We start from the raw sequence: 20680 nt of genomic DNA, 5'->3' as shown, positions 1-20680 counted from the left end.
AGTTATATTCTTGTACATAGGAGGCAGTATTATAGTAATTATATTCTTGTACATAGGAGCAGTATTATAGTAGTTATATTCTTGTACATAGGAGGGAGTATTATAGTAGTTATATTTTTGTACATAGAAGCCAGTATTATAGTAGTTATATTCTTGTACATAGGAGCAGTATTATAGTAGTTATATTCTTGTACATAGGAGGCAGTATTATAGTAGTTATATTATTGTACATAGGAGCAGTATTATAGTAGTTATATTCTTGTACATAGGAGCAGTATTATAGTAGTTATATTCTTATACATAGGAGCAGTATTATAGTAGTTATATTCTTGTACATAGTAGTATTATAGTAGTTATATTCCTGTACATAGGAGCAGTATTATAGTAGTTATATTCTTGTACATAGGAGTAGTATTATAGTAGTTATATTCTTGTACATAGGAGCAGTATTATAGTCGTTATATTCTTGTACATAGGAGCAGTATTATAGTAGTTATATTCTTGTACATAGGAGGCAGTATTATAGTAGTTATATTCTTGTACATAGGAGCAGTATTATAGTAGTTATATTCTTGTACATAGGAGCAGTATTATAGTAGTTATATTCTTGCACATAGGAGCAGTATTATAGTAGTTATATTCTTGTACATAGGAGGCAGTATTATAGTAGTTATATTATTGTACATAGAAGCAGTATTATAGTAGTTATATTCTTGTACATAGGAGCAGTATTATAGTAGTTATATTCTTGTACATAGGAGCAGTATTATAGTAGTTATATTCTTGATCATAGGAGCAGTATTATAGTAGTTATATTCTTGTACATAGGAGCAGTATTATAGTAGTTATATTCTTGCACATAGGAGCAGTATTATAGTAGTTATATTCTTGTACATAGGAGGCAGTATTATAGTAGTTATATTATTGTACATAGGAGCAGTATTATAGTAGTTATATTCTTGTACATAGGAGCAGTATTATAGTAGTTATATTCTTGTACATAGGAGCAGTATTATAGTAGTTATATTCTTGTACATAGGAGCAGTATTATAGTAGTTATATTCTTGTACATAGGAGGCAGTATTATAGTAGTTATATTCTTGTACATAGGAGCGGTATTATAGTAGTTATATTCTTGTACATAGGAGCAGTATTATAGTAGTTATATTCTTGTACATAGGAGCAGTATTATAGTAGTTATATTCTTGTACATAGGGGGCAGTATTATAGTAGTTATATTCTTGTACATAGGAGCAGTATTATAGTAGTTATATTCTTGTACATAGGAGCAGTATTATAGTAGTTATATTCTTGTACATAGGAGCAGTATTATAGTAGTTATATTCTTGTACATAGGAGCAGTATTATAGTAGTTATATTCTTGTACATAGGGGGCAGTATTATAGTAGTTATATTCTTGTACATAGTAGCAGTATTATAGTAGTTATATTCTTGTACATAGGAGGGAGTATTATAGTAGTTTTATTCCTGTACATAGGAGGCAGTATTATAGTAGTTATATTCTTGTACATAGGAGCAGTATTATAGTAGTTATATTCTTGTACATAGGAGCAGTATTATAGTAGTTATATTCTTGTACATAGGAGCAGTATTATAGTAGTTATATTCTTGTACATAGGAACAGTATTATAGTAGTTTTATTCCTGTACATAGGAGGCAGTATTATAGTAGTTATATTCTTGTACATAGGAGCAGTATTATAGTAGTTATATTCTTGTACATAGGAGCAGTATTATAGTAGTTGTATTCTTGTATACAGGAGAAGTATTATAGTAGTTATAACTCCGCTGTGATTAGAGATTTCATTTGGGGCTCATCCTTTGCTGCACTTATTGCCGTATTCTGACTCTCCGCCTGTTCTTTAACAATAGATATTGCATGCTTCGTTTGCCTTAACTTTTGTTATTTTGTCTTCCTTAGAAAAATGACTGTTTTTGTGGAGTATGGAGCTCACAGGATTCTCCATCCTTATATTTTCTGAAAATAATGTTCTTTTTTCTCACTTGATCTATAAAGATAAAAAGACAATAGTTTATATTTCTGAATATGCCAAGCAGTGATCTTTAGTAGATCTACCGCTCCAAATTTTTTTCTCATTTCTGTTTTGTAGATGATTTTTGTTTTCCTGAATTTCCAACATGAAAGTACATGTGGAGCAAACACCTGTTTGGCAAACACTAAAGAAAAGAGTAGGCAGGCGGTGAAAAGGTGTGATTATTTCTTATTTCTTCATATTCTCACATGGTCCATTTGAGTATAGAGGAAAGAAAAGGTGTATTACTAATACGACATGTACATATTTAATTATATACAGGAAAAGCCCAGGTTATACCAGCATGGTCCATATCACTATATACAAGAAGATATATATCTTATACCAGCTGTACATATATATATATATATATATACACTGCTCGAAAAAATAAAGGGAACACAAAAATAACACATCCTAGATCTGAGTTAATTAAATATTCTTCTGAAATACTTTGTTCTTTACATAGTTGAATGTGCTGACAACAAAATCACACAAAAATAAAAAAATGGAAATCAAATTTTTCAACCCATGGAGGTCTGGATTTGGAGTCACACTCAAAATTAAAGTGGAAAAACACACTACAGGCTGATCCAACTTTGATGTAATGTCCTTAAAACAAGTCAAAATGAGGCTCAGTAGTGTGTGTGGCCTCCACGTGCCTGTATGACCTCCCTACAACGCCTATGCATGCTCCTGATGAGGTGGCGGACGGTCTCCTGAGGGATCTCCTTCCAGACCTGGACTAAAGCATCTGCCAACTCCTGGACAGTCTGTGGTGCAACGTGATGTTGGTGGATAGAGCGAGACATGATGTCCCAGATGTGCTCAATTGGATTCAGGTCTGGGGGACGGGCGGGCCAGTCCATAGCATCAATGCCTTCGTCTTGCAGGAACTGCTGACACACTCCAGCCACATGAGGTCTAGCATTGTCTTGCATTAGGAGGAACCCAGGGCCAACCGCACCAGCATATGGTCTCACAAGGGGTCTGAGGATCTCATCTCAGTACCTAATGGCAGTCAGGCTTCCTCTGGCGAGCACATGGAGGGCTGTGCGGCCCTCCAAAGAAATGCCACCCCACACCATTACTGACCCAATGCCAAAGCGGTCATGCTGGAGGATGTTGCAGGCAGCAGAACGTTCTCCACGGCGTCTCCAGACTCTGTCACGTCTGTCACATGTGCTCAGTGTGAACCTGCTTTCATCTGTGAAGAGCACAGGGCGCCAGTGGCGAATTTGCCAATCTTGGTGTTCTCTGGCAAATGCCAAACGTCCTGCACGGTGTTGGGCTGTAAGCACAACCCCCACCTGTGGACGTCGGGCCCTCATATCACCCTCATGGAGTCTGTTTCTGACCGTTTGAGCAGACACATGCACATTTGTGGCCTGCTGGAGGTCATTTTGCAGGGCTCTGGCCGTGCTCCTCCTGTTCCTCCTTGCACAAAGGCGGAGGTAGCGGTCCTGCTGCTGGGTTGTTGCCCTCCTACGGCCTCCTCCACGTCTCCTGATGTACTGGCCTGTCTCCTGGTAGCGCCTCCATGCTCTGGACACTACGCTGACAGACACAGCAAACCTTCTTGCCACAGCTCGCATTGATGTGCCATCCTGGATAAGCTGCACTACCTGAGCCACTTGTGTGGGTTGTAGACTCCGTCTCATGCTACCACTAGAGTGAAAGCACCGCCAGCATTCAAAAGTGACCAAAACATCAGCCAGGAAGCATAGGAACTGAGAAGTGGTCTGTGGTCACCACCTGCAGAACCACTCCTTTATTGGGGGTGTCTTGCTAATTGCCTATAATTTCCACCTGTTGTCTATCCCATTTGCACAACAGCATGTGAAATTGATTGTCACTCAGTGTTGCTTCCTAAGTGGACAGTTTGATTTCACAGAAGTGTGATTGACTTGGAGTTACATTGTGTTGTTTAAGTGTTCCCTTTATTTTTTTGAGCAGTGTATATATATATATATATATACAAGAGACACCCAGGTTATACCAGCATGCTCCATATCACTATATACAAGAAGATGTATAACATATACCAGCTGTACATATATAATTATATACAGGAGATGCCCAGGTTATACCAGCATGCTCCATATCACTATATACAAGAAGATGTATAACATATACCAGCTGTACATATATAATTATATACAGGAGATACCCAGGTTATACCAGCATGCTCCATATCACTATATACAAGAAGATGTATAACATATACCAGCTGTACATATATAATTATATACAGGAGATGCCCAGGTTATACCGGCATGCTCCCTATCACTATATAGAAGATGCTTAGTTATTGAGCGATCTCTTCTGTGATTTCTGGTAGCCGGTATCCGTGTAACATATTTGCTGACGTGCCATCTTTAATAACATTGCACTCCATCTGGTATAGAACACGTCTTACACATTATGTTATGCTAATTAGTCAACCCCTCGCCAGCTGCCAAACGCCTGGTTCCTCCTCTCATCATCGCCGCGTGTCGATTTTCGGTGATTGCGCGTGAACAATGACGGCTGAGAAGAAAATAAAGGACTTATTTTGGGGAATTTTACATGGAGAGTTCCCCTTTAAATTTTCTGATGGGTATTATACTTAGAAGCCCAAGAGATAAGATTCTAAAATCTGGATAAAAGCAGTCCCTGTGTCTTTAAGATTATAGGACCTGCCCCCTCCCCCCATTAAAGGGGAACTCCTCCTTCACTTTAGAAGTTAGAAGAGAATATCGGTAAGGAATACTCCTTTGTATTCTAAATTAATGACGCCATTTTGTGCCATGTGCTCCATATTCTCAAAAATGGCCTCTGTTCGTATAGAAGTTTGGTTTAAGTTTTGCCGTATAATCGGGATATGTGCTAAAAAATCACAGGCGTGGCTGGGCACCAGGAAGGTTAGTGCAGCCCCTTGGGCTCCTTACCAGGGTCATTTACATATCTATAAAATAATTTTTTTAACACAATAAAAGCACGCAGCGCTATGGGACAGGTATATTGCGGACATGCTAGCGGCGATCTAGACGTGCATGTCCGCAGCTCTATAACCTAAAACGAGGTGACAGAATCCCTTTAATAGAATCGCCTACGAGTTGCGAAAAATATACGTAAAGATCAAATTCTATTAAGCCCATGAAAAATGGGGAAGGTTCCTTTAAGTAAGGTATGGGGGAGGGGTCTGTGGGCGTGTTTTACCTCTGGGCTTCCTGTGCTTTTAAAGGGGAACTGCCCTGTGAAATGGTGATTGAAACATTGGCCTGGATATTCAGCCGGTTGCGGACAGGGTGGGGGGGTAAGATAGCGGCCAAGACCAGGTGCAGGATCCTCGCTCATATTTTGTTACTGTGATATAGTTCAACCTACCCACCCTGACGGTAAGTATCTGCCCTCCTTTATAATAAGAACGGGGAGCGCTGAAGTGCAGAACATAGGGTGATACAAAAACCCAGTTGCAAAAGTCTGCACACCCTGGGAGATATTTCCTCATTTACTCCGATACCAAACTTAAAGGGAACCTGTCATCATCTTTATGCTGTCCATACTAACGGCAGTATAAAGTAGAGACAGGTGAGTTGATTTCAGCGGTCTGTCATTTAAAAGTTAAAAGTAAGTAGTTGCTGAGAACCAACATCACAATCATTGCAGACTGGGCCTGGAAAAGAGTCACGGCCACCTGAGAAGAGTCCTGGTTATTCATGAATTACTGCTCTCCTGCTGATGGCTGACAGTCTTCTACCTAGTTTTCTCGCTTTCTCTCTAGGAGAGAACTGCCAGTCATCAGCAGATGGGTGAGAGTGCAGGAGATTATGAATAACCAGGACTCTTCTCAGGTAGACTGGACTCTTCTCAGGTAGACTGGACTCTTCTCAGGTAGACTGGACTCTTCTCAGGTAGACTGGACTCTTCTCAGGTAGACTGGGCTCTTCTCTAGTAGACTGGACTCTTCTCAGGTAGACTGGACTCTTCTCAGGTAGACTGGGCTCTTCTCAGGTAGACTGGACTCTTCTCAGGTAGACTGGACCCTTCTCAGGTAGACTGGACTCTTCTCAGGTAGACTGGACTCTAGTAGACTGGACTCTTCTCAGGTAGACTGGACTCTTCTCAGGTAGACTGGGCTCTTCTCAGGTAGACTGGGCTCTTCTCAAGTAGACTGGACCCTTCTCAAGTAGACTGGACTCTTCTCAGGTAGACTGGGCTCTTCTCAGGTAGACTGGGCTCTTCTCAAGTAGACTGGACCCTTCTCAAGTAGACTGGACTCTTCTCAGGTAGACTGGACTCTTCTCATGTAGACTGGACTCTTCTCATGTAGACTGGGCTCTTCTCAGGTAGACTGGGCTCTTCTCAGGTAGACTGGGCTCTTCTCAGGTAGACTGGGCTCTTCTCAGGTAGACTGGACTCTTCTCAGGTAGACTGGGCTCTTCTCAGGTAGACTGGACTCTTCTCAAGTAGACTGGACTCTTCTCAGGTAGACTGGGCTCTTCTCAGGTAGACTGGGCTCTTCTCAGGTAGACTGGACTCTTCTCAAGTAGACTGGACTCTTCTCAGGTAGACTGGGCTCTTCTCAGGTAGACTGGACTCTTCGCATGTAGACTGGGCTCTTCTCAGGTAGACTGGGCTCTTCTCAGGTAGACTGGGCTCTTCTCAGGTAGACTGGGCTCTTCTCAGGTAGACTGGACTCATCTCAGGTAGACTGGGCTCTTCTCAAGTAGACTGGACTCTTCTCAGGTAGACTGGGCTCTTCTCAGGTAGACTGGACTCTTCGCATGTAGACTGGGCTCTTCTCAGGTAGACTGGGCTCTTCTCAGGTAGACTGGGCTCTTCTCAGGTAGACTGGGCTCTTCTCAGGTAGACTGGCTCTTCTCAGGTAGACTGGACTCTTCTCAAGTAGACTGGACTCTTCTCAAGGCCTGTGTAATAATTATGAGGCTGGTTCTCAGTAACCACTTACTTTTAGCTGATGAGTGACACGCCGCTGGAATCAGCATTTCTGTCACTATTTTATACTGCCCTCAGTACGGTCAGCGTAAAGTTTATGTCAGGTTCCCTTTAATGTGTAGCAACCAATATGGCGCCCATGACCGCTGTCGCAAGGACTGGCGCTCAGTTTTGCACGGTTCCTGAATGGAAAAGCGGCTCTGAGAGAGGGGCATATCAACCCTACGACTAGTCCTAGCTAGAAAGCGTCATGTTCCAAAATATCGGAAACTTCCCTCCGCTGATCCGGGTTTAGCGTAAACCGCCTGATAGCTCACGGACGGCTCGCCGGCATTGGGTGTTCAGAGGTTGGTTTACATTATGGGTTAAATAAATAAAGGAATATGTAACAATCGTCGGTGAACCGGTTGGAATCGCGCCGAATGGCGAATCCGTGACATGGCGAGTGATTGGGCGTTTACCCCCTTGGTGGAGAGAGAGTCGGCGGTTCCTCACCTGCGCTGCGGGCTCTGCGTGTACATTGTGTCTGGATGCACACTAAAGCCTAGCAATGAGAGTGCTTCCATCCCTCCTCCTCCCTCCGCTGCCCTCCACCATTCCCCCCCTCCTCCTCCTCCTCCTCCTCCTCCTCCTCCTCGCATTCATCTCGCTCTCCTCCCCTTCTCTCCACCTTCCCATTCTTCTGTGCAAGGGATTTATTCCAGCAGCCTGCTCCTTCCTAGCAGAAAGACCCTAGGACTCGCTCGCTCATCCACACACACAGGCAGAGGGGGGATACAGGGAGCCCGAGACAAAACCCCTCTCTCCCATCATCCATGCCTTCTCCCCTCCCCCACCAGCACTGCTCAAAATGACCCTCATCCCTTCAAAACGGGCCAAACACCCTAAACCCTACTCCGCCACCCTCCTGCCAGTATGGCAAAACTTTCTATCCTAAACTTTATCCCATATCCTTAAAAGCCTCTTCCCCCCCCCCCCCCCCAGCATCCCCAACAAAGAAGCCGGACCCTTCTCCTGCTGCCTCCATCCCCACCGCCACCACCGCTTGCTTTTTAACCAAAATCCCAGGATTTCAGGGTGAACAAAGAGCACCCCCACTCCCTCTCCTCAACCATGTTTTTACGAGAGTTCCTCTCAGCTTTGTACATAAGGATGCTGATCACCCTCTGGAATTTTTGGATTATTTCAGCCCTGAGCCTGGATCCCATCTACTGGAATAGCTCCAACAAAAGGTTAGTGAGATTTCGGGGGGGTCTCTTAACTGCTATACAACCTGAAGTTCTGTCACTTAAATCGCAATGTTTTTTTTTGGGGGGGGGGGGGGGTTTCAAAAAGTTCCAGGTGTCAGTTACTGGGGTGTTTGAAATTCAAATGTTCATATTTTGGATACATTGTATCAATCGCTTGGGATCTTGCACACTCTTGATGACACCTCAACAGTCACCCTGGGAAGGGGGGGGGGTGAATATTTTTTGAAAATATTCTCTATCGAATATTACCCCCTCTTTATTTATTTTTCTTTTTAAACGTATTTTCATTTTGCCGTCACCGTAAACAAAAACAAAAAAAAAAAAGTTGTGCACATTTTTGTCAAATTGTTAGAATTGCGCGTCAAATTTTATTTTATTTTTGGGTTTCGGGTCGCCTGATCATCGATATTGAGAGTAATATTAATATTCATTCCATGTTGAGGCGATACCGTGTTTGTCGATGGTAATGCTATATTAATATTTATGTGCGCGTGCACTAAACCTGCATGGAAGAAGCGCTAGGCGATAAGACGCACCCAAGTTTCTATGGACGAAGGGGGGGAAGGGGGAAGATGCTGTCTCATACATTCGACAAATTTTTGTAATTTTTTTTGCCCAATTTTCTCCAGTAAAAAGATAAATATTGATAGGTACATATCATTGTAACATGTTCCCGTCTTTGGTTTGAGGCGCCTTTGGCCTTCAGGAGCAGTTTTCGGGTTCAGCGCGGCCCTCTAGGCTTTATAAGGGGCATTGGTTTATGTGGTTATTGGTTATGCTTACATTTTTTGATGTTTTTTCTATGAACCTACGGTTGTAACTCTAGGGCTATTACTGGGGGATCTGATAACCACCTGTGTGCCATGGTTTACAATTTTGCCCCGCCAACCTGCCTGTGTTTACCCCCCATGCCCTATTTCTAGAGCTCATGAAGCATTTTCGGCTTTACCTTTTTGTGTTGTGTTTTATGTTTTTTGTTTTTTTCTAATACATAGGATTTAGCCTCGACAAGCGCAGGATGACTCACTGGGAATACAAGCGTAAGACCCCAGGGCTAATCCAATAGTTACCAACCTGCGGGCTCTACAGGCTTTTCATCCTGTGCTTTGGTAGGAAGAACATCCTCTGTCCATACCAGACCGATGCAGAGCCCGGCTAAGGTGGAGTGGAACAAAGAGCTTGCAATCAGTCGGTGTGGGGTTGAGGATGTACTCCTGGCTCGGTTGCTTTTCCTCGCAGATGGTGGTGTTTATAGAAAGTGCACTCAAGATGTAAGATGGAGGTACTACATGTTATACTTATGGTATTGGAAACATCTGTGTTTAGATGAACGTATGAGCCAGGGTTGGAGGGGCGAGGTGGGCATTAACTGGGCTAACTGGGAGTAAGAGGGGAGGCCATCACATGATGATACTATAGGTATCAGACATGTATCTGCTCCATAGGGGCCCCTGTAGATACAGTCTGTAGGGGCCCTACTTGTCAAGGTAGGACATGTGATGGAAGAGACATGGACCAGGAGACAATGGCCGCAGACCACAGACTGGAAGGCTTCCAAGAGAGTATGGGGCAAACGACCCTGCCACCTACAGTGATATACATGGAAAGTGACAGCAGACGTCGTACAGTCTGACGGCTGACACACAGACACCGAGCAGCAATTATCTCACAGCCAAATGGAATAATATAGTAAATGAGGCTCCAAATGGAAAGGGAGGGGGTTGTTCGAGAGGGGGACGGGGCGAGGAGAGAGGACAGGTAGAAGATCTGAAGATTCACTGGTACGAGAGCTGGGGACTGAAAAAGAGCATACAGGGAAAGAGAACTGAGGGGAATAGAGTGCTCCGGGTTAGCATTCACAGGCAAGGGAACTGAGGGAAATAGGGTGCTCAGGGTTAGAGTGCTCAGGGTTAGAGTGCTCAGGGTTAGAGTGCTCAGGGTTAGCATTCACAGACAAGGGGACTGAGGGAAATAGAGTGCTCAGGGTTAGCATTCACAGACAAGGGGACTGAGGGAAATAGAGTGCTCAGATAGGAAACTGGGGAAATAGAGTGTGCAGGGTAAGACTGGACAGCCATAGGAACTGAGGGAATAGGGTGCATATGGTTACAGTACATAGGCAGGGGAACTGAATGAATAGAGTGCTCAGACAGGAAACAGAGTGCACAGGGTTAGTGTAGACAGGCAGGAGAACTGGGGGAATAGAGTGATCAGACAGGAAACAGAGTGCACAGGGTTAGTGTAGACAGTCAGGGGAACTGAATGAATAGAGTGCTCAGACAGGAAACAGAGTGCACAGGGTTAGTCTAGACAGGCAGGAGAACTGGGGGAATAGAGTGTACAGGGTTAGCGAGGACAGGCAGTCAAACTGCAGGTATAGAGTGCATAGGGTTAGAGTAAGCAGTCAGGGGAACTGAAGGAATAGAGTGCTCAGACAGGAAAGAGTGCACAGGGTTAGTGTAGACAGGCGGGGGACTGATGGAATAGAGTACACAGGGTTAGCATTCACAGACAAGGGGACTGAGGGAATACAGTGCTCATATAGGAAACTGAGGTACTAGAGTGCACAGGGTAAGACTGGAGAGTCAGAGGAACTGAGGGAATAGGTTCCATATGGTTAGAATAGACAGGAAGGGGAACTGGGGGAATAGAGTGCTCAGGGTCAAAGAGGACAGGCAGTCAAACTGAAGGTATAGAGTACATAGGGTTACAGTAGGCAGCCAGGGGAACTGAAGGAATAGAGTGCTCAGGGTTAGAGTGGACAGGCAGGGGAGCTGTGATAATAGACTGCTTCAGAATAGAGTGGACAGGCAAGGGGAACTAAATGGAGTGCACAGGGTTAGTGTAGACAGGCAGGAGAACTGGGGGAATAGAGTGCACAGGGTTAGAGTGGACAGGCAGGAGAACTGGGGGAATAGAGTGCACAGGGTTAGAGTGGACAGGCAGGGGAACTGGGGGAATAGAGTGCACAGGGTTAGAGTGGACAGGCAGGGGAACTGGGGGAATAGAGTGCACAGGGTTAGAGTGGACAGGCAGGGGAACTGGGGGAATAGAGTGCGCAGGAATAGAGTGGACAGGCAGGGGAACTGAAGTAAAAGACTAGACAAGAATAGAGGGGACAGGCCGGAGAACTGGGAGAATAGAGTTCTTTGCAATAGAGTAGACAGGCAGGGGAACGGAAGGAATAGAGTAGACAGACAAGGAACTGAGCAGGCACAGGGTTAGAGACTATGGGAAGGTGATCTTGAAGCATAGAGTGCACAGGCTGAAGATTTGGGGATCCATACTGGATCTTTGGCGTAAAACGCGCACCGTGCTTCACTAGCGACACCCGGTACACACCGCAGTGATAACGACTATCACTGGAGAGGAGGATCTGATAGATTTCTAACAGATGGAGAAAGTTTCCATCAGAACAGACCTTTTCTCTCACTGTCACCAGAAACCATCATCTTCTATAAGTTTTACTGAACGAACCAGTATGACAAGCCAGAGCAAAATGGGCTCCTGCTTAGGGCCGCACGGTTCAGGGGCAGCCGTGGAATAGGCGGAGGGGATGGATTTTTTCTGGCTTTGTGGTTATTTGCTTCTCCATAAGAGCTCATTCATTACACCTGGTCACACATGAGGCCAAGGCGGCATTTAAAAAAAAAATGACAGAAAAACAATTTAGTTTTGTTCAAAAAAAAAGTAGAGCAAAAGTCAAAATATGATCAAACCATTGATGTAAAAAAAACACAGAATGTTAAGCCACGCCCCATTTTTGCCCTGTAAATTTGGCCGCAGAGGTAAGTAACAAGCAGGCTATGTGTCTGGGGTAAGTGTCCAGCAGGCTATGTGTCTAGGGTAAGTATCTAGCAGGCTATGTGTCTGAGGTAAGTATCCAGCGGGCTGTGTTTCTGGGATAAGTATCCAGCGGGCTATGTGTCTGAGGTAAGTATCCAGCGGCCTGTGTTTCTGGGATAAGTATCCAGCGGGCTATGTGTCTGAGGTAAGTATCCAGCGGGCTGTGTTTCTGGGGTAAGTATCCAGCGAGCTGTGTGTCTGGGATAAGTATCCAGCGGGCTGTGTTTCTGGGATAAGTATCCAGCGGGCTGTGTGTCTGGGATAAGTATCCAGCGGGCTGTGTTTCTGGGATAAGTATCCAGCGGGCTGTGTGTCTGGGGTAAGTATCCAGCAGGCTATGTGTCTGGGGTAAGTATCCAGCGGGCTGTGTGTCTGGGATAAGTATCCAGCGGGCTGTGTTTCTGGGATAAGTATCCAGCGGGCTGTGTTTCTGGGATAAGTATCCAGCGGGCTGTGTTTCTGGGATAAGTATCCAGAGGGGTGTGTTTCTGGGATAAGTATCCAGCGGGCTGTGTGTCTGGGATAAGTATCCAGCGGGCTGTGTGTCTGGGGAAAAGTATCCAGCGGGCTGTGTGTCTGGGATAAGTATCCAGCGGGCTGTATTTCTGGGATAAGTATCCAGCGGGCTGTGTGTCTGAGGTAAGTATCCAGCGGGCTGTGTTTCTGGGGTAAGTATCCAGCGGGCTGTGTGTCTGGGATAAGTATCCAGCGAGCTGTGTGTCTGGGATAAGTATCCAGCGGGCTGTGTTTCTGGGATAAGTATCCAGCGGGCTGTGTGTCTGTGATAAGTATTCAGCGGGCTGTGTGTCTGGGATAAGTATCCAGCGAGCTGTGTGTCTGGGATAAGTATCCAGCGGGCTGTGTTTCTGGGATAAGTATCCAGCGGGCTGTGTTTCTGGGGTAAGTATCCAGCAGGCTATGTGTCTGGGGTAAGTATCCAGCGGGCTGTGTGTCTGGGATAAGTATCCAGCGGGCTATGTGTCTGGGGTAAGTATCCAGCGGGCTGTGTGTCTGGGATAAGTATCCAGCGGGCTATGTGTCTGGGGTAAGTATCCAGCAGGCTATGTGTCTGGGGTAAGTATCCAGCGGGCTGTGTTTCTGGGATAAGTATCCAGCGGGCTGTGTTTCTGGGGTAATTATCCAGCGGGCTGTGTTTCTGGGATAAGTATCCAGCGGGCTGTGTTTCTGGGGTAAGTATCCAGCGGGTTGTGTTTCTGGGATAAGTATCCAGCGGGCTGTATTTCTGGGATAAGTATCCAGCAGGCTGTGTGTCTGGGGTAAGTATCCAGCGGGCTGTGTTTCTGGGATAAGTATCCAGCGGGCTGTGTTTCTGGGATAAGTATCCAGCGGGCTGTGTTTCTGGGATAAGTATCCAGCGGGCTATGTGTCTGGGGTAAGTATCCAGCGGGCTGTGTGTCTGGGATAAGTATCCAGCGGGCTATGTGTCTGGGGTAAGTATCCAGCAGGCTATGTGTCTGGGGTAAGTATCCGTCAGGCTGTGTTTCTGTGATAGGTATCCAGCGGGCTGTGTTTCTGGGATAAGTATCCAGCGGGCTGTGTTTCTGGGGTAATTATCCAGCGGGCTGTGTTTCTGGGGTAAGTATCCAGCGGGTTGTGTTTCTGGGATAAGTATCTAGCGGGCTGTGTTTCTGGGATAAGTATCCAGCGGGCTGTATTTCTGGGATAAGTATCTAGCGGGCTGTGTTTCTGGGATAAGTATCCAGCGGGCTGTGTTTCTGGGGTAAGTATCCAGCGGGTTGTGTTTCTGGGATAAGTATCCAGCGGGCTGTATTTCTGGGATAAGTATCCAGCAGGCTGTGTGTCTGGGGTAAGTATCCAGCGGGCTGTGTTTCTGGGGTAAGTATCCAGCAGGCTGTGTGTCTGGGGTAAGTATCCAGCGGGCTGTGTTTCTGGGATAAGTATTCAGCGGGCTGTGTTTCTGGGATAAGTATCCAGCGGGCTGTGTTTCTGGGGTAAGTATCCAGCGGGCTGTGTGTCTGGGATAAGTATTCAGCGGGCTGTGTTTCTGGGATAAGTATTCAGCGGGCTGTGTTTCTGGGATAAGTATCCAGCGGGCTGGGTTTCTGGGATAAGTATCCAGCGGGCTGGGTTTCTGGGATAAGTATCCAGCGGGCTGTGTTTCTGGGATAAGTATCCAGCGGGCTGTGTTTCTGGGGTAAGTATCCAGCGGGCTGTGTTTCTGGGATAAGTATCCAGCGGGCTGTGTTTCTGGGGTAAGTATCCAGCGGGCTGTGTTTCTGGGATAAGTATCCAGCGGGCTGTGTTTCTGGGGTAAGTATCCAGCGGGCTGTGTTTCTGGGATAAGTATTCAGCGGGCTGTGTTTTTGGGATAAGTATCCAGCGGGCTGTGTTTCTGGGGTAAGTATCCAGCGGGCTGTGTGTCTGGGGTAAGTATCCAGCGGGCTGTGTTTCTGGGATAAGTATTCAGCGGGCTGTGTTTCTGGGATAAGTATCCAGCGGGCTGTGTTTCTGGGGTAAGTATCCAGCGGGCTGTGTGTCTGGGATAAGTATTCAGCGGGCTGTGTTTCTGGGATAAGTATTCAGCGGGCTGTGTTTCTGGGATAAGTATCCAGCGGGCTGGGTTTCTGGGATAAGTATCCAGCGGGCTGTGTGTCTGGGATAAGTATCCAGCGGGCTGTGTTTCTGGGATAAGTATCCAGCGGGCTGTGTTTCTGGGATAAGTATCCAGCGGGCTGTGTTTCTGGGATAAGTATCCAGCGGGTTGTGTTTCTGGGATAAGTATCCAGCGGGCTGTGTTTCTGGGATAAGTATCCAGCGGGCTGTGTGTCTGGGATAAGTATCCAGCGGGCAGGGATGCACCTAGCCTTTCTGCTGCCTGAGGCGAAAATTGAAAAATTTTCAACCTAACCCCTTTCCTCCTAACATTACGTATATCACTACAGAACATACAGGGTAATACAGCGCACATACCTCTTACATCCAGTGATGTCTCATTTGATGTGACCTCTTTCCTGATCTTCTCCTTTCAGACCTTCAGACCAGACACCATTTTTCAGCCATTTCTCGTCTCTGCAGTTTGACAAAAAAATCTTAGTTTACTACTTTTCCATCATCCTCCCATCTTCTGGACAAATCATCCTACCACCCCCAATACTGTGCCGCTGTGCTCCCCAATATTATTGTCATGGACATTCCCGCGACAGGAGATCTGTGAGACTGGCAGCACGTGGTTTGATCTGACAGGTTTTCCCTGTGGATCAATAGGCGTCTGTGTTGTTTCTGGTAATGGCCGCACCCCTTGCCTCAGGGGTTGCTATTGTGGTCATTTAACCTTCCTTATTTATGGTTGCTTCTCCCACTATGCTGTGCGGTTTATAGCGTCAATTTCAGTTGTGGATAGCTGGTGTGTGGATCTCGGCGGAGTTCCTGGTGCTGCCACAGCCCCTTTGAAGTAGGTTGTTTCGATACCAAAATTTTGATTCGGTTTCGATACCATAAAAAAGTATTGCGATACTCGATACCATTCGATACCATGCAAATAAAATAAAACGCAAAAAAAAGCTGCGTGAATTCCGCATTTTATGGAACGTCCAGCCCATAATCAAACAGTCCTATCCTATTTTTTGGGGGGACAAGGTGACAAAAAAAAAGGCGAATGGCGCGGTTTTTCTTTTTTCTTTTACGGCGTTCACCACATAGGAGATTTTTAAAATATTTTAATAGTTTGGACTTTTCAGAGGTGGCGATATGTAATATTTTTATTTATTTATTGTTTATATATTTTATATGTAAAATTGGGAAAGGGGGTGATTTATACTTAATATTTTGGTGTGTTTTTTTTTTACTTTTTATTCAATAACTACTTCCCCCCTTAGGGGCTAGAACCTGGGATCTTTTAATCCCTTGTCCTATTCACCCTGATAGATCTCTATTAGGGTGAATAGGATCTTACACTGTCCCTGCTGCCCTGGGCATAGTACACACAGCAGCAGGCAGATTTCCATGGCAGCCAGGACTTCAGTAGCGTCCTGGCTGCCATGGTAACCGATCGGAGTACCAGGATTAGGCTACTTTAACACTAGCGGCAGGACGGATCCGACAGGCTGTTCACCTTGTCGGATCAGTCCTGACACTATTTCGCCGTGCCGCCGGACTGCCGCTCCGTCCCCATTGACTATAATGGGGACAGGGGGCGGAGCTCTGGCGCAGTACGGCAGTGCACGGCGAGAGGCCGCCAGACTAAAAGTACTGCATGTCCGACTTTTTAGTCTGGCGGGATCTCACCGCACACTGCCGTGCTGCGCCGGAGCTCCGCCCCCTGTGCCCATTATAGTCAAATAGCAGCAGGACGGATTCGACAGGGTGAACAGCCTGTCGGATCCGTCCTGCCACTAGTGTGAAAGTACCCTAACACTGCTGGGGCTCCGATTAGAAGCTGCCACTGCCACCGAGGAGGGGAGGGGACCCTGTGGCCACTGCCACCAATGATTTTATTACTGGGGGGTGGGGGCGCACTGTGCCACCAATGATTTTGATACAGGGGAGGGGGGAGGGCGCACTGCGCCACCAATGATTTTGATACAGGGGAGGGGGAGGGCTCACTGCGCCACCAATGATTTTAATACTGGGGAGGGGGGAAGGGCGCACTGTGCCACCAATGATTTTAATACTGGGGGGGGGGGGGGGCGCACTGTGCCACCAATGATAGTTAACGTTTAATACAAATACAGCCGGCGGCAGAAACACATTGCCGACACCCAACCTCTGACAGGAAGCTGCGATCAGCGGCAGTTAACCACTCAGGTGCGGTTAATTGCTGCGGATCGCAATGTGTTTCTGCCGTCTGTATTTGTAATGTATTAAACGTTAACTATCATTGGTGACGCAGTGCGCCCTCACCTCCTCTTCGTTCCCACTGGTGGCAGTGGCACATCGGGAGGGAGAGACTGCTTCCTTCTCCCTGTGCTGCTGAGGGAACATGGCGCACACTGAGAGCAGCGCGATCCATATTCTCTGATACTAGGCTGCGCAGTAGCACAGCCTAGTATCGATAAAAGGCAAATCCCAGTATCGTATCGATAAAAGTATCGATTGGGTATCAAAAATTCAATACACGAAACAGCCCTACTTTGAAGTTAAGTCTTTCCTTTCCCTTTTGTATTTTGTTTGGGTTCTGTGTGTTGCATTTCCCTATTGTCTGTATTAAGCCTGAAGGAGACTCCTTCCTTTTGGAGGAACAGGTAGTCTCATCCCTGCCATTAGTACCAGGGTCCTATAGGGCTTGATAGGACTCTAGATATTCCTGCGTATGAACTCACCTACCTCTGGGGTCTGTTCATACTGGTAGTCAGTCAGGATTTTGGTTAGGGTTTTACTCGGAGGTGTCCATCTTCCTTCCCTAGTGCTCAGGCCTGATTCCCTGTTCCCCCCTTCCCTCTTATGTTCGGTGTGGTGTTTCCCTCCCACACCGAAGCGTAACATTATAAACCGCCAAAACCGTCTTTTTTTTGTTCTGTGCAGCCATGGATCCTATTGCGTCACTGGCAGGTCAGCTTTGAGGGCTATCTTTGGAGGTAGCGGACCTCCGCACGACCGTCTCACAGATCCAGAGACCACAGGCTGCTGGTCCTAGTGGTGGTGGTGGTTACCAGGTCTGTCTTGAACCTAAAGTTGCTCTCCAGGACAGATTCTCTGGGGGAAGTGATAATTTCATTTTGTTTAGGGAGGCGTGCAAACTGTATTTTAGGCTACGTCCACACTCATCTGGGGATATGAAACAGCGAGTCGTGTGGTTATTTCGTTGCTTAAGGGGGATGTGCAGTCATGGGTTTTTTTCCCGGCCGACCGGATCGCAGTCTCTCTGGTCAGTAGATGAATTTTTCGAAGCTTTGGGTCTCATCTATGATCACCCGGTCCAGACCTCTCTAGCCGAAACCAAGCTTCGTCAGGGAGATGGTCCCACTGAGATTTATTGCTCTGAGTTTAGGAGGTGGGCTACGGATATGGAGTGGGAACGATCCTGCCCTCCGTAGCCAGTTTTGTCAAGGGTTATCAGAGTGGCTGAAGGACGCCTTGGCCTTTCATGAAACCCCAGTGTCTCTGGAGGCTTGTATGTCTCTGGCTATACGCATGGATAGACGCCTGAGAGAGAGATCTACGGGCCCCCACTAGGGATCGACCGAAATAGATTTTTTAGAGCCGATACCGATAACCTGGGAACTTTCAGGCCGATAGCCGATAAGGCTACTTTCACACCTGCGCTCGGTGCGGATCCGTCTTGTATCTGCACAGACGGATCCGCACCGATAATGCAAATGCTTGTATCCGTTCAGAACGGATCCGTTTGCATTATTCTTTCAAAAAAATGTCTTAAGTCAAAACGGATCCGTCCTGACTTACATTGAAAGTCAATGGGGGACGGATCCGTTTTCAATTGCACCATACTGTGTCAGTGAAAACGGATCCGTCCCCATTGACTTACATTGTAAGTGAGGACGGATCCGTTTGGCTCCGCATCGTCAGGCGGACATCAAACTGCTGCAAGCTGCCTCCAGAGCGGAATGGAGGCGCAACGGAGCCAAACTGATGCATTGTGAACGGATCCTTATCCATTCAGAATGCATTGGGGCTGAACTGATCCATTTTGGGCCCCTTGTGAGAGCCCTGAACGGATCTCACAAGCGGACCCAGAAACGCCAGTGTTAAAGTAGCCTAACTTATACCGATATTCTGTGCATTTTCATTTTTGAATTTTGCATTTCCCTATTGTTTGAATTAAGCCTGAAGGAGACTCCTCTTCGTTCTTCCTTTTGGAGGAACAGGTAGTCTCGTCCCTGCCATTAGTACCAGGGTCCTATAGGGCTTGATAGGACTCTAGATATTCCTGCGTATGAACTCACCTACCTCTGGGGTCTGTTCATACTGGTAGTCAGTCAGGATTTTGGTTAGGGTTCTCACTAGGAGGTGTCTATTTTCCTTCCCTAGTGCTCAGGCCTGATTCCCTGTTCCCCCCTTCCCTCTAAGGCCCCTTTCACACGGGCGAGTATTCCGCGCGGATGCGATGCGTGAGTTGAACGCATTGCACCCGCACTGAATCCCGACCCATTCATTTCTATGGGGCTGTTCAGATGAGCGCTGATTTTCACGCATCACTTGTGCGTTGCGTGAAAATCGCAGCATGCTCTATATTCTGCGTTTTTCACACAACGCAGGCCCCATAGAAGTGAATGGAGTTGCGTGAAAATCGCAAGCAAGAGCGGATGCAGTGCGATTTTCACGCACGGTTGCTAGGAGACGATCGGGATGGAGATTATTATTTTCCCTTATAACATGGTTATAAGGGAAAATAATAGCATTCTGAATACAGAATGCATAGTGAAATAGTGCTGGAGGGGTTAAAAAAAACTAAAAAAAAATTAACTCACCTTAGTCCACTTGATCGCACTGCCGGCTTCTTGTCTGTCTCCTTCTTTGCTGAACAGGACCTGTGGTGAGCATTCATTGCAGGAACAGGACCTGTGGTGACGTCACTCCGGTCATCACATGGTCCATCACATGATCTTTTACCATGGTGATGGATCATGTGATGACCGGAGTGATGTCACCACAGGTCCTGTTCAGCAAAGAAGGAGACAGACAAGAAGCCGGCAGCGCGATCAAGTGGACTAAGGTGAGTTAAATTTTAATTTTAATTTTTTTTAACCCCTCCAGCGCTATTTTACTTTGCATTCTGTATTCAGAATGCTATTATTTTCCCTTATAACCATGTTATAAGGGAAAATAATACAATCTACACAACCCTGATCCCAAGCCCGAACTTCTGTGAAGAAGTTCGGGTTTAGGTACCAAACATGCGCGATTTTTCTCACGCGAGTGCAAAACGCATTACAATGTTTTGCAATCGCGCGGAAAAATCGCGGGTGTTCCCGCAACGCACCCGCACATTTTCCCGCAACGCCCGTGTGAAAGAGGCCCTATGCTCGGTGTGGTGTTTTCCTCCCACACCGAAGCGTGACAATTATACTGCAGAAACAGATTAACCCCCTGATAATACTAGTACCATGCAGATAGTGCCCTTCAATAATTATTGGCACACAGTGTCCTAAAATAACTGCGCCCAGCAAATAGTGCCCCTGACACTAATAGTGTAAACATAACGCCCCTAAAAATAACTGTGGTAAGCTGATACTGTGCCAAGGTGCCCCCACAGTAATAGTGCTCCCAAAAGTCCCACTAATAGTAATACTTTTCTGCTAGAGCACACAAGGTAGTAATATTGCTCCTACCTTGCCCTCAACATTTCCCCACTGTGCCCCAGAAGTAATAATGCTCCCCTAGTGCCCATACTAGTAATCATGTTCCCCATAGATCCCCAGTAAAAATAAAGCCCACCATAAGGCCCCCAGTAGTAATAATTCTCCTTATAATGTGTGCCAGTGCAAAAAATACCCCCTTTTAATGCCCCCAGTTGAGCTAATGTTCCCCTATTGCCCCATAATGTTCCAGTATAAAATACCCCTATATAGTGCCCCCAGAGTGCTCCTCTCCCCCTTCCTCCTAGTGCCCCCCATAATGTACCAGTATAAAATGCCCCTATGTAGTGCCCCAG

At 46.3% G+C, this 20680-nt stretch overlaps 1 protein-coding gene across 1 annotated transcript in view; it reads left to right on the top strand.

The window, feature by feature from the left end:
* Positions 1 to 7730: 7730 nt before the first annotated feature.
* Positions 7731 to 20680, top strand: part of EFNB3 (ephrin B3) — a 60826-nt gene continuing 47876 nt past the window's right edge. Inside the window, exon 1 of the mRNA XM_040415220.1 lies at positions 7731 to 8226. Within this exon, the coding sequence (XP_040271154.1) occupies positions 8108 to 8226 (119 nt within the window). The 5' untranslated portion in view covers positions 7731 to 8107. The remainder of the gene's footprint in view (positions 8227 to 20680) is intronic.

Source organism: Bufo bufo, chromosome 1 (genome assembly GCF_905171765.1).
Source record: "Bufo bufo chromosome 1, aBufBuf1.1, whole genome shotgun sequence".
Taxonomy (NCBI): domain Eukaryota; kingdom Metazoa; phylum Chordata; class Amphibia; order Anura; family Bufonidae; genus Bufo; species Bufo bufo.
This window is presented reverse-complemented; position numbering and strand designations above follow the sequence as displayed.